At 41.0% G+C, this 13,430-nt stretch overlaps 2 protein-coding genes across 6 annotated transcripts in view; both read right to left on the reverse strand.

The window, feature by feature from the left end:
• The window catches only part of ZC3H13 (zinc finger CCCH-type containing 13), a 107,819-nt gene extending 105,870 nt beyond the window's left edge, over positions 1–1,949 (reverse strand). For 4 of the 5 annotated variants that reach the window (XM_040267233.1, XM_040267232.1, XM_040267229.1 and 1 more), the window contains exon 1: positions 1,581–1,949. The gene's annotated coding sequence lies outside the window, so the exon portion shown is untranslated. The remainder of the gene's footprint in view (positions 1–1,580) is intronic. The other variant, XM_040267230.1, reaches the window with a different exon arrangement.
• Positions 1,950–2,570: 621 nt separating this feature from the next.
• Positions 2,571–13,430, reverse strand: part of CPB2 (carboxypeptidase B2) — a 58,958-nt gene continuing 48,098 nt past the window's right edge. Inside the window, exons 9-11 of the mRNA XM_040267237.1 lie at positions 11,179–11,381; positions 7,020–7,107; positions 2,571–2,919 (exon numbers count right to left, since the gene is read on the reverse strand). Coding sequence (XP_040123171.1) covers positions 2,735–2,919; positions 7,020–7,107; positions 11,179–11,381 — 476 coding nt within the window. The 3' untranslated portion in view covers positions 2,571–2,734. The remainder of the gene's footprint in view (positions 2,920–7,019; positions 7,108–11,178; positions 11,382–13,430) is intronic.

Genomic DNA, 13,430 nt, shown 5'->3' on the forward strand with positions numbered 1-13,430 from the left:
AGTATCCCATGCTGGCAACTACTATAAAACGAAACACAACAAACAAAACTACCAAAACAAAGAATAAAAGACACTTTGTAAACCAACCAGTTAACATTTCAACTGCTACTAAATATCTGCTGAAATAGCTCCAACTCAACTCTACAGGAAAAGGAGAGCAAGGTGGGGTGGGGAGACAGGAAAGACTAACGCTGAAAACCAATTCTGTAAATAAATACGCTAAACAACTACTTTCTATAAGTAAATGTCAGTGCATATTACAATACAAACTAACACCAATGACTGTTAAACTTTCAATAACTTATACAGAAATTAAAACAGCATCCACCTGTGGGATTTTAGTTTTCATTTACAAATATGCAAATCAGATAAACGTGCATATCTTAAAATCTGCAGTCAATGTTCATTTCAAAACACCAATAGTTCGGAGGTGAGAAAGAGGCGTGCATCTGACAAAACTAGATCCTCCCAGATCCCCACAGTCTTAATGTCACAATATTTTTCACAAAATTTTCACAACTATTTTTGCAGACACAAATCGCTACATATCAGCATCTACATTCTGAATCGCCTGTTGAAATTGTCATGTTATCACCTAAATACTTCATTAAATTCTCAATCATTCGAAAATCAAGAGATATGTCCACAAAACTGTCCAAAATATTGACGCGTAGATTCTAAAGTCAGTAAATTCAAACACTGCAGAAAGAGACCCCGGTAGCCGGCACCACACACCAATGAATTGTCCTGCATAAGCATCTGGGTTTACTGCAACAGTATGTCTGGCAAAACTTTGAAAACTTGAGGTGTGAAGATCCTTCCAAACTTTTAAAATTATTTCTTCAAAAACAAATAAAAAACCTGAAGAGGCTGCACACGCCCACAATTTTCAAAGCAGTTCAAATGATCTGAAAATCTCAGAATATAACCCAATGGCTTGACCCTAGGCTCCACAACCAATATCCTAGCGACAATGCGGTCTCATCAACTCAAAGTTCCAGCCACATAAACTGTTTGCACCTGTTTAGAAAGAGCTGATGCCAAAACATCTGAGCCTCGCCTTTCATCCCGCCTTCCCTGGTTTCTGACAGATAGCTGCCAAAAGTAACTACCGAGGGACTGTGAAGACAAACTACTTAAGTAGTTAAATGCTACTTAACTCCGAGAACGTTGAGTCGTTATCACTGCCGGGAAATAAGCAAGCCCAAATATAAGCAAAAGTAAAGATACCTTTCCTTAAGAGGTCTGGGGAATGCGTGACCATATTCCGGCACACAAATGACAATATCACGCAAGAGTTCCCAGGCTCACATTAAATGGTAGTGACCTAGCAAAGTTTTCCGTCTATTCACTGGCCCCCTCAGGCAAACGCGCCTGAGAACACCTCAGGATGACAGCGAGAAGCCCGGCACGAGCACAGGGGTCTTCCGCAGAGTTAAGGGTGGGACGCTCACGGAGGGCTGAAGAGCCCGGCGTGACCCAAGCAGGAGGGAGGACCGGTTGGGCCTCCCGAGCCTGGGCCCGTCCAACCAACCCCTTTCCCCCCGGGACCCACACCAATTCACCGGATTCAAGCTTACCTCCTTCCCGAGCTTCTTTCGCAAGCGCAGTTCGGAGGTGGCACCGCCGCCTCAGCTCCGAGGAGCGGGGGAGGCGACTGTGTCCCCGCGCCCGGCCCCGGGGAGACGACGGCGAGAGGGAGGTGCGCGCGCGGACCCCTGGAACAGGCCCTCGGCTAGCGAGGGGCTCCGGGATGGCTGGGAAGCAGAGCCCGCTCGCCGCTTCGCCAGGGTCGAGCCAGCCTGGGACGTAGGGGAAAAAAAAGAAAGAAAGAAAGAAAGAGACTGAGAGTAAGAAAAGACAAGGAAAACACTGTCGGGCCTCAAAACGCCGCCGGAAGTCAAGAGTTTGCCCTGTTCCTCAGAAGATCGAGGCAACTTCCGGCCTCCAGATTAGTCGTCAGAGCGCAGGCTCCGCCTCCCTCGTGGACACACCTCCCGGGCGTGACGTCGGCGCCGAGGCGTTCGGTAAAATCAACAGATCTGTGCTTTACCTGAAATCCCTGGAGAAGAAACCAGGAATCCGGGAGAGCATAAACTCCCACTTTTAAAGTGAATTTAAGAGGAAGAGATTTCTCATTTTATTACATAATTTCTTACAATAAACGGCTATTGTAAATGTGTAGAATGGCACATTTGTTGTCGAAATAACTGCAGCTATTCATCTCCCTTAAAGTTTTTACTGAGCAGCTGAACTGGAGAGACGCGCGGTATCTGTCTTGTTTTTCATGCCCCTCTGCCTTCTCAGACAGTAACAGCTGTCGCCTATTACTGTGGAGCAAAAGGCAAGCACGACTGCGTCTTTAAAGGAGCCAGCAGAAATTTACTGTAAATTGGGAGCAGAAACCTTGACTGTACTTCTAACAACCTTCTTTCCTTGTTTAGGATACAGTGATCTGCATGAAGTTAGTTATTGAAATTGCTTGAGATGGCTAGTCAGATGTCACGGATCAAGAAAAACCCAGTACCTAGCCTCTCACAAATTAAAAAAAAGAAAAATGTAAACCCTGGTCGGCGTTAATTTCAAGGTACCGTTTATTTTGTTCTTTGACAAAACCAAGGAATGAGAAAACCTTTGATCAAAACTACTGATAAAACTCAAAAAGAAATGGGTACAATGGTTTGGCTGGAATCAGTAAATTAATATGGGAAGAGAGTGAAAAAAATCAAGGGCATTAAACATTCCTGACGACATGCGAAGCTATTTTAGCGACAGCAGCCAGAGCTTCTGAACACGTGGGTCTGATGTAACGCTCTGGCAGCAAAAATCCATATTTGCCTTTATCTCGAAGTTCAATTGTAAACGAATATTTGATACCCAAGTCATAGATCCAGTCGTCTGAACCTCCAGGAGCTAGATCTACAAAAAGAAAAAAAGAAATTACTTTCTGAAATACAGATGTTTCAATAAGGTGGGATTTTTTTTTTCTAAAAATGAAAATAGCTTTGCTTTTTTCTGATTATAAGTTTCTGGAAGAAAATACAGATTGAAGGAAAGCAGTTTAAGGAAGAAAAGAAAAATTATATACGTGTAACCCTACCAAGAAGTGATGATCACCATTTATATTCTAGTGCTTTCTTTTTCGGTGCATACTTGTACACAATTTTTTTCCTACATATATAAGATCATTCTATGCAAGCGGTTCAGTAACATTTCTAAACATAATCTATCCTGAGCAGCTGTATATATTCAGTTCAGTTCAGTTCAGTCGCTCAGTCGTGTCTGACTCTTTGCTACTCATGAATCACAGCACACCAGGCCTCCCTGTCCATCACCAACTCCCAGAGCCCACCCAAACCCACGACCATCGAGTCGGTGATGCCATCCAGCCATCTCATCTTCTGTCGTCCCCTTTTCCTCCTGCCCCCAATCCTTCCCAGCATCAGAGTCTTTTCCAATGAGTCAACTCTTCGCATGAGGTGGCCAAAGTACTGGAGTTTCAGCTTTAGCATCATTCCTTCCAAAGAACACCCAGGGCTGATCTCCTTGCAGGCCAAGGGACTCTCAAGAGTCTTCTCCAACACCACAGTTCAAAAGCATCAATTCTTCGGCACTCAGCTTCCTTCATAGTCCAACTCTCACAACCATACATGACCACTGGAAAAACCATAGCCTTGACTAGATGGACGTTTGTTGGCAAAGTAATGTCTCTGCTTTTCAATATGTTCTCTAGGTTGGTCATAACTTTTCTTCCAAGAAGTAAGCATCTTTTAATTTCATGGCTGCAGTCATCATCTGCAGTGATTTTGGAGCCCCCAAAAATAAAGTCTGACACTGTTTCCACTGTTTCCCCATCTATTTCCCATGAAGTGATGGGACCGGATGCCATGATCTTCGTTTTCTGAATGTTGAGCTTTAAGCCAACTTTTTCACTCTCCTCTTTCACTTTCATCAAGAGGCTCTTTAGTTCTTCTTCACTTTCTACCATAAGGGTGGTGTCATCTGCATATCTGAGGTGATTGATATTTCTCCCGGCAATCTTGATTCCAGCTTGTGCTTCTTCCAGCCCAGCGTTTCTCATGATGTACTCTGCATAGAAGTTAAGTAAGCAGGGTGACAATATACAGCCTTGACATACTCCTTTTCCTATTTGGAACCAGTCTGTTGTTCCATGTCCAGTTCTAACTGTTGCTGTATGTATTAATGGGTTCAAATCTACCTTATCATTTTTAATGATCTCATAGCATTGCTCTGTAAAGCTGGTATGATTAATTTTAATAATTATTTATCTAGAGAGCTTTAGGAGTTTTTTTCTAATTAATAGAAACAACTTTACAATGAACATCCTTGTTTATCCATAATTGCTTTGTTGTTTCTTTAGAATATTCTTTCCTAGAAGCAGATTCTCTAGTCTAAGGGTGTGCACTTTTCACTGATGAGCTGCTGCTGCTGCTGCTGCTAAGTCGCTTCAGTCGTGTCCAACTCTGTGCGACCCCACAGACGGCAGCCCACCAGGCTCCCCTGTCCCTGGGATTCTCCAGGCAAGAGTACTGGAGTGGGTTGCCATTTCCTTCTCCAGTGCATGAAAGTGAAGAGTGAAAGTGAAGTCGCTCAGTCGTGTCCGACTCTTCGAGACCCCATGGACTGCAGCCTACCAGGCTCCTCCATCCATGGGATTTTCCAGGCAAGAGTACTGGAGTGGGGTGCCATTGCCTTCTCCCACTGATAAGCTACCTGTTGCCAAATAGCCTTCAAAAGAATTGAGCAATCTATACTTCCATTAGCTGGGTATGAATATGTCCACTTCCCCTTTCCATACCATCTGTGGGAATCATACATTTCTGGCAACTTTATGGGTGAAAAATAATATCAAATTGTCTTACTTTATGTTTGATTGTGAGTGATTTGGACATTTTGATATATTTATTGTCCATCTTTATATTTTTTATCCATTTTCTTTGTTCATTTTTCTTAATTCATTTTATAGATTACTTACAAAACAACATTTATGTTCTTCTGTAATATGTGGAGAATTTTTTGTCTTAGTTGGTAATTTAGCTTTCAGTTTGGTTTATGTATCTGGAATTTATTTTGGAGAAAGACATGTTAGTAATCCAAATACAGTTTTTTTTTTCCGAAGCAACTTACCCGTTTTTCCAACCCCAATAGTTGAACATTCTTAACTGTTTGAAATGCCTTTTTTATGAGATACTAAATGTTGTATATCTGTCTTTCTGTCCTCACTATTCCCTTACTATTGATCTCTCTCTTCCAGGCTGAGTTCCTTTACAATGAATATTCTTATTTATGCACAATTGCTTCTTTGTTTCTTTATAATTACCATAATTAGAACAACACTGTAACCACAACAGGATTGTAATGTGTTTTAATACTTGGTTGGAGCAGATTCTCTCTTATTAGTCTTATTTTTCAGAATTTTACAAGTTCTCCTACCAAGTATATTTTTTCAAATAAAGTTCAGGGACTTCCCTGGTAGTCCAGTGTTTAACTCCATTGCTGGGGGCACAGGGTTAATCCCTGGTCAGGGAACTAAGATCCCTCATGCCATGAGGCACAGCCAAAAAATTAAAAACAAATAAATAAATGAAGTTCAAAGTTATTTAAGCGTTCATTGGGGCTGCATTAAATACACAGACTAATTCAGGATAATTGGCACTTTTTTTAATATTGCTTTCCCACTCAAAAACCAGTAGGTTTCTCATTTTATTTGTCTTCATTTATGTACACCAGTAAAGTTCTCTAAGTTTTTCATCACGATCATTGGATTTGTATATGTGCACACATATACATTTAACAATGAATCTATGTACAGATGAGATGGTTGGATGGCATCACTGACTCAATGGACATGAGTTTGAGTAAGCTGTGGGAGTTGGTGATGGACAGAGAGGCCTGGTGTGCTGCAGTCCATGGGGTTGCAAAGAGTTGGACGTGACTGAGCAACTGAACAACGACAACAATAAATATGCTTATTTCATGTTCTTCATTATCAATGGGATTATACTATATTTTACTATTTAATTGTTTACACCAGAGATTGGCAAGCTTTTTCTGTAAAGAACCAGATAATTAATATTTTAGGCTTTGAGGGCCACGTAGTCTATGACACAGCTACTTAATTCCACTGTCATGAAAGTTATATAGACAATATGCAAATGAATGAGTGTGGTGTGCTCAAATAAAACTATTTGTGGACGTTAAAATTTGAATTTTATGTAATTTTCACATGTCATAAAATCTTATTCTTCTTTTGGTTTTCTTCAACCATTTAAGAAGTAGAAAAACCATTCTTAGCTTACAAGCTATCCAAAAACAAGCCGTGGGCTAGATTCGGCCTGTGGATTATAGTTTGCTGATGGCTTGTTACATGCTTATTTTCTGTTTTCTCTTCTCTTGTCCCACCCCTCCCCAGTTTCAAAAAGAGCTAAATTGTTTGTTATTCCCTCTGTGGATACAAAGGAATCCCTCAATAAATACCTCCCAGCAGAGATTAAGATATTTGTTAAGAACTTGCCACATACATGTTCTCATCAGTGTGATATAAACAAAGGATGTTCAACTCCAGCGTGCCATGAGCTATACTCTTGGACACAGATTGTCACTTAAAAGCATCTAATGTAAATGGCATTCCTAGATTTGTACAGTGTTCAACCTGCACAACCGTACATGGTGGCCTTGGGCATCTTCAACATGCTTTTGAACTTGTATGACCTTTTCTGCTTCGGTCAACTAATGTGATACCAATTCTATAATCCCTACTCTATAGGAAAGAGCATAATTTCTTAAGTGTCATTTTGGTTCCTTTTTAGTATGTATATTAATGAAGCTTTGTGTCATAGCTATTCATCTTCCATTTCCAATTGTTATAATCCAATTGTTTGATGTGTGACCATGTTTTAAAAGATTCCGCTTAGAAAAATTAAATCCACCCAGAAAAACCAAATACAAGTTTCTTTAGTACCTCACAGCACCCCGAGATCTGAAGAAGAAAAACTTACATAAACTTTCTGAGCCGCTGCCGTGTGAATATCTGATATTTCTATGAATACTCTCCATAGCGTAGACTGCTTCTCTGGCCACGAGAGACTGCAATCAACAGAATATGGAATTCCAGTTACTGTGCAGCTTTAAAACAAGACAGGTACATGTTTCGAAAAGAAAATCATATAGTACTTGAATCAGGCTGTAGATACAAAGACACAGCAGAACGGTTGTGGTCAGATGCTGGCGCGGACGTGGGAAGAAAATGGAGATACTGGTCAAAGTTATATGGTGAACAATTTCTGAGGATCTAAAATGCAGTCTGATGACTCTAGTTAACAATACTATTATACATACTTAAAAGTTGCTAAGAGAATAGATATTAAGGGTTCTCACTACAAAAGAAAAAAAAATTATGTGAGGTGATGAATATATTAATTAACTTTATTCTGATCATTTCACAATATATATATATGTATCAAATAATCACACTGTACACTTTAAAGTTACACCAAATTAAAAGTCAGTTATATCTCAATAAAGCTGAGGGAAAATGGTATAATGAAAAATCTGCATTTATCCAACAGGTAAATTGAAAAGAATAAATTAACTTTTAAAAATGTTTTAATCTTTATGGAAATCACAGTTGGGTGGCTACAAACACAGATCCTTCCAATATAATGAAATTTTTATTTAATTTGAAGGAAAAAGAATTCTCACATGCCTTTTTAAGGAATTCACTTATTTTGTAAAACAAAGCATACATAACAAAGTTATACTGTAAGACAAAATATAACTATATTTCAAAGACAAACAAGTAGGCAAAATTATCACCGAGCTTTAAACTCAGCTTCTCTAAACAATATGCACATCTCAGGTAATGGATGATTCCCTCCTCATCCTTCTCACACACTCTATTTCTTTTTTTGTGTGAAATGTGCAAAGACTCATCAAATAAAAAAGATTATATCCCTGGAGTGCAGCAAGGTGGTAACTAAATTCACTGTTCCATTATTTTTGTTTCTAGCTTATGCAGACCTTTTCTGAAACTGGAACTAGCATTATAGTATTTACTGTTGCTCCTTTGAATGACCCCAAGGAATATCAGTGGATATGATGCTGTGTCACCCCCTGCTCAAAATAAGTTTCAATGGAACTACATGATCTACAGAATAAAATGTAAATTTATTCTGACATTCAAACAAGCCAACTGTTCTTCACAAATGGACCTCATCTGCTTTCTGAGGGATCAACTTCCTTTTCTTGCCCCTACATTTCCCTGAAGGTAATTCCTGTGGGGAAGCTATGGCCTCTGCTTAGAAAGTCTTCTCCTTCCTGTCCACTTATATAAATCCTATCTTTCAATATTGTCTGAAACCGTACCTGGTCCTTGACTTCACTAGCACTTTATCACTCCTTCTTCTTTACAGTACGTTACATCTTCAGTTCCGTTCAGTTCAGTCACTCAGTTGTGTCCAACTCTTTGCAACCCCATGAACCGCAGCACGCCAGGCCTCCCTGTACATCAGCAACTCCCAGAGTTTACTCAAACCCGTGTCCATTGAGTCGGTGATGCCATCCAACCATCTCATCCTCTGTCATCCCTTTCTCCTCCTGTCCTCAGTCTTTCCCAGCATCAGGGTCTTTTCAGATGAGTCAGCTCTTCACATGAGGTGGCCAAAGTATTGGAGTTTCAGCTTCAACATCAGTCCTTCCAATGAACACCCAGGACTCATCTCCTTTAGGATGGACTGATTGGATCTCCTTGCAGTCCAAGGGACTCTCAAGTCTTCTCCAACACCATAGTTCAAAGCATCAATTCTTTAGCGCTCAGCTTTCTTTATAGTCCAACTCTCACATCCATACATGACTACTGGAAAAACCATAGCCTTGACTAGATGGACCTTTGTTGACAAAGTAATGTCTCTGCTTTTTAATACGCTATCTAGGTTGTGTTTTGCCCAAAGTCCAAGTCCCCAAAACTGAGAGAATAAGACATCCACAGCAATGCAAAAGCATAAAGGGGTTTATTGCTAGCTCGAGCCAGGGCCCCTGTCACATCCAACACAGTGGAGTAGAACAAGAGCCCCGAGCCCAGATTTTCAGCAGTATTTATAAGTTTAGAACAAAGACAGGGAGTTGGCAAGGGTTGATTGGCTGCAGGGGTTTCCTGGTATTTACTGATTGGCCACTTATCATCCCTCTGATTGGCCAGAGTTAGCATCTCTCTGAAGTCCTGGAAGCATGACTCAGGGATTATTTTTGGCCTAGTGCACCTCTCTGAGCCTGTCATGGCTCTGGTGAGGTTGTAACAGGTTGATCATAACTTTTCTTCCAAGGAGTAAGTGTCTTTTAATTTCATGGCTGCAATCACCATCTGCAGTGATTTTGGAGCCCCCCAAAATAAAGTCAGCCACTGTTTCCACTGTTTCCCCAGCTATTCGCCATGAAGTGATGGGACCAGATGCCATTATAAGTCCTCAAGTTGGAGACTTTATCACCTCACTTATCTGTTTCCCTCTAAATGAATTAATAAGGCCACCCTTAGCTATCCCAGTCAGAAGGGAGTTGTACCATCTGTGCCATTTATCTAACAGTTATTCCCTTGAAGAAGGGAATGGCTCTCCTTCCCAGTATTCTTGGTTGGATAATTCTATGGACAGAAGAGCCTGGAGGACCGCAGTCCATGGGGTCGCCAAGAGTCAAAGACGACTGAATAACTAACACTTCCACTTCTCATACTATAGAGCAGGGTCACCAAACTCCGGACCACAGAGTAGAACCAGGCCACACAGCAGGAAATGGGCGGCAGGCAGGCTAGTGAAATTTCATCTGTATTTACAGCTGCTCCCCATTACTCGCATTACAGCCTAAGCTCCACCTCCTGTCAGATCAGCAGTGGCATAATAAATGTGACATGCTTGAATCACCCCAAAACTAACCCCCCGCCACTGATCCCTGGTGCCAAAAAGGTTGGGGACCACTGCCTTAGAGCAGAGCAATCTGTAACATTTGCTAATGCATGAGCTCTCTAACCATATAATATTCTCTTAAAGGGCAGGACCCTACCCAGTGCTTCTTTCAGTGTCCATCAAACACAGTATTTTACACGTAATAGCTCAACAAACAGTTGTGATAATAGCAGTCCAAAAATAACTCAAAATCACATTAAATCTATTTCCAGATCATGATAAATACCCTCTCACTTCTTCAATCACCAATCAAGGAGCTTTCCTTAAAAATTTTCCCTTGAGAAGAAAAAGGAATCCTAAGTATCAAGTATATTTCTGTTCTAAAGGAGTTATTTTTAGCAACTGCAAATAACTTTACATTTGTCATCAGGAATCGCTGGCCCCTAACATGGCTATAGTTTATTCTGTTAAGAGAACCAGGACAAAACAAGTCAATGAGAAGTAAACCACTACATAAAGATCAGAACTTGGGCAAGAACTGGAATGTTGCCATAGTACTTCCATTGACTAGAAAGCATCTGGGGTGATGACTTGCTCAAACCTAACCACAATCCATCAAGAACCCTTACATCCTCATCTTTCGTCATCTTACCCAAGCATAGAATATCTGCGACCAAAGAGGGGTTGAGGGACTAGCAGACTGTGCAAGTCCTCTTTGAACTCACTGTGCCACCCACTGCATTCCAAAAAAGGAGGGATGGTCTTGCCTCAATGCTGAAATTGGAGTTGCTTTTAATAGGACCAAATCCCTGCAAGTAAGGGAGGTCAGTATAAAAGCAATTCCCAATGCTAAGATCAGATCAGTAAGTATTGTGCTAAGACTTGACCTGTGGCAGGCTGGCATAGAAAACGAGTCACCACAAACAGACCAATAATTCCAGAAAGTCTTGTCCTTGGCTTCATATGCAGGTCAGGTCAAGGTGGACTGGTTCCCTCCTGACATCCCAAGAGCTTGTCTGACGCTTTCCTAGGTAGCCCCTCTGCTGGACAGAAGTTCGTGTCCTCAGAGGAAGGCTCAGTTCTTCACAATCTCTCAATGAACCCTGGCCCAGGGTGACTCTCAAAAGAGCTAGATCAAGATAGAAAGCGTCTGTCCCCCTTCGTACTCTATGGGAGAATAGTTTCCCCCCCAGTTTTCGATTCTTGAACTAAGTATTATTTTACTTATGAAATGCTAACAAAAAATGAATTAAGCAGCACTTACCAGCTCCTCGTGGTCTTTGCTTCTGCTTCGGCTGTAGGAATATGGAAACACTATCTTCTGGGAGTAGGAATGCATGCTGATATAAGATTTTATGTGCTTGATATTTCTTCTCAAGAAATCAGCCACCGCCTTCACCTCTGGTTCCGACTCAGGGTAAGTTCCACAGTAGATTTCTGAGCACGAGGAACTTGAGGCACCCTCCCCTGGAGTGAAATCGATGGAGTGGAATTATAAGGGGCTACCCTTCCTATTTATGGCCTCCCTGGCAATGTATTCTCCTAATATCTCGGGAGTAGCATATTTAGGGAAACAGATTTGGTTGAGTGCTCTAAACGTGTTTGTGACAATGTCATCGATGCTCTGTACTCCCAACGCAGGGCACCTGGAGCTCAGTCCCTGGTCAGGGAACTAGATGCCACACGCAGCAACTAAGAGTTCCCACACCGAAACTAAAAGAAAGGAAAAACAAAGAAACCACGTGCCACAGTGAAGAGTGAAGATCCTTCCTGAGACAACAAAGACCCAGTGCAGCCAAATAAATAAATAATGATTTTTAAAAAAGGTTATCCGTGTTTATTTTGAATTCAAAATTTATATGCCCTCATAGCAAACAACCCCCCAGTTGTGGCCTATCCTGCTATCTTGCAGCCTCAAGAAAGTGGCTGTGAGGATGTCAGGAATGCCAGCTCCGCCTCTGAATGTGTGGTTGCATGAGAAAAATAAGCCCCATCTTCTCCAATCATCCTAAGGCTGGTTTTCCTGATGTGTATAGTTTGGTTGCTCTTGTGCTCAGTTGAGTCAGACTCTGTGAGACACTTTGGACTATAGCCAGACAAGCTCCTCCATCCATGGGATTTTTCAGGCAAGAATACTTGAGTGGATTGCCTTTTCCTTCTCCAGAGGATCTCCCCAACCCAGGGATCGAACCTACTATGTGCCTTGCGTCTCCTGCACTGCAGGCAAATTTCTTACTGCAGAGCCATGGGGAAAGCCAGATGTGTGTGGTTTAAAAATCACTAATGAATATAGCCCCCAATAGAAAAGTCTCACTTGGGAACTCAGGTCTGCTGTCAGTGCTTCTTCTAACCTGCTAAAAAGATTAGTAAGTAAAATGGGATGGCAATATTTGGTGCCAGAATAATTCATGTCTATTCCTTTGAGAAATTAGAGTAAGCATCATTTTAGATGGCAGCCTGACTCTTAACACTTCTCTTTTCTGTACCTAAGTCAAGGGCTGGGGCCCCAGGGAGCCACCTCTGTCCCCAAAGATTATCTTTTCTAGAAACAGTTTATTAGCCTCAAATTGCCTCCTTCACTTGTGTTCTGCCAATCAGAATCCCTCCACCAATAACTTGAAGTGGAAATGCAGTTTCTAGTTTCAAGCTGCTCTCTTGAAAACAAAGAAGATAACAACGATAACAGTGCCAGCTGACTTGAAAAGAACACAAGTTGTATGTCAGGAACTCTGCTAAAACTTATAGGGAATATCTCATTCAATCTTCACAGCAAATCTATGAAGCAAATGCTGTTATTTTAGGAGATGCAAATTGGGCATCAGGGGTGGTAACCATTGTTTACAATAGATGCTATGGAGTATACTGTTAATCAGCCTATTACTTGATTTCAATCTTGGCATTGCCATTTAATAGTTATCTGGCTTGGGTGATTTTTTTTTTTAACCTATGAGTCAAAAGTTGATGTAATCCAAATTAGTCTTTATAGAAAAGAATAATGGTAATTAAAGATGAGGCTTTAAATTGAACACCACTTTTAGACTTTCATTATAAGGACTGTCAGGAATTCCCATTCTATATAATATCAACAGAACTTACTTGGCCCTGCAGGAGATCTGGCTGTCCATATGTTCTCTGGCTTCCCAAAGCAGCCAAGCAAGACAAATTATTTTAATTCAATGGATGCTTTACATTAAAAAAAAAAAGCCACTTTTGGCAGAACATGGGTATTTGGCACCATCAACTTCTAACAAGTTAGAAATTTTCATTTCAAATATATATTTTTTGGTTTTATTTTTAAAAATGCCATTTACTCTATAAGGCACTGCTAATTGTTAAGACTCAACAGTAACAACAAAAAAATTCTAATCTTCTATTTTGGCCCTTAAGCTGTTTATCCCTCACTTGTATTTCAATCAGTCTTCTAGTTCAGTTCAGTTTAGTTCAGTCGCTCAGTCGTGTCCGACTCTTTGCAACCCCATGAACCGCAGCACACCAGGCCTCCCTGTCCATCACCAA

The sequence above is a fragment of the Oryx dammah genome, unplaced genomic scaffold (assembly GCF_014754425.2).
Source record: "Oryx dammah isolate SB20612 unplaced genomic scaffold, SCBI_Odam_1.1 HiC_scaffold_24, whole genome shotgun sequence".
Classification (NCBI taxonomy): Eukaryota; Metazoa; Chordata; class Mammalia; order Artiodactyla; family Bovidae; genus Oryx; species Oryx dammah.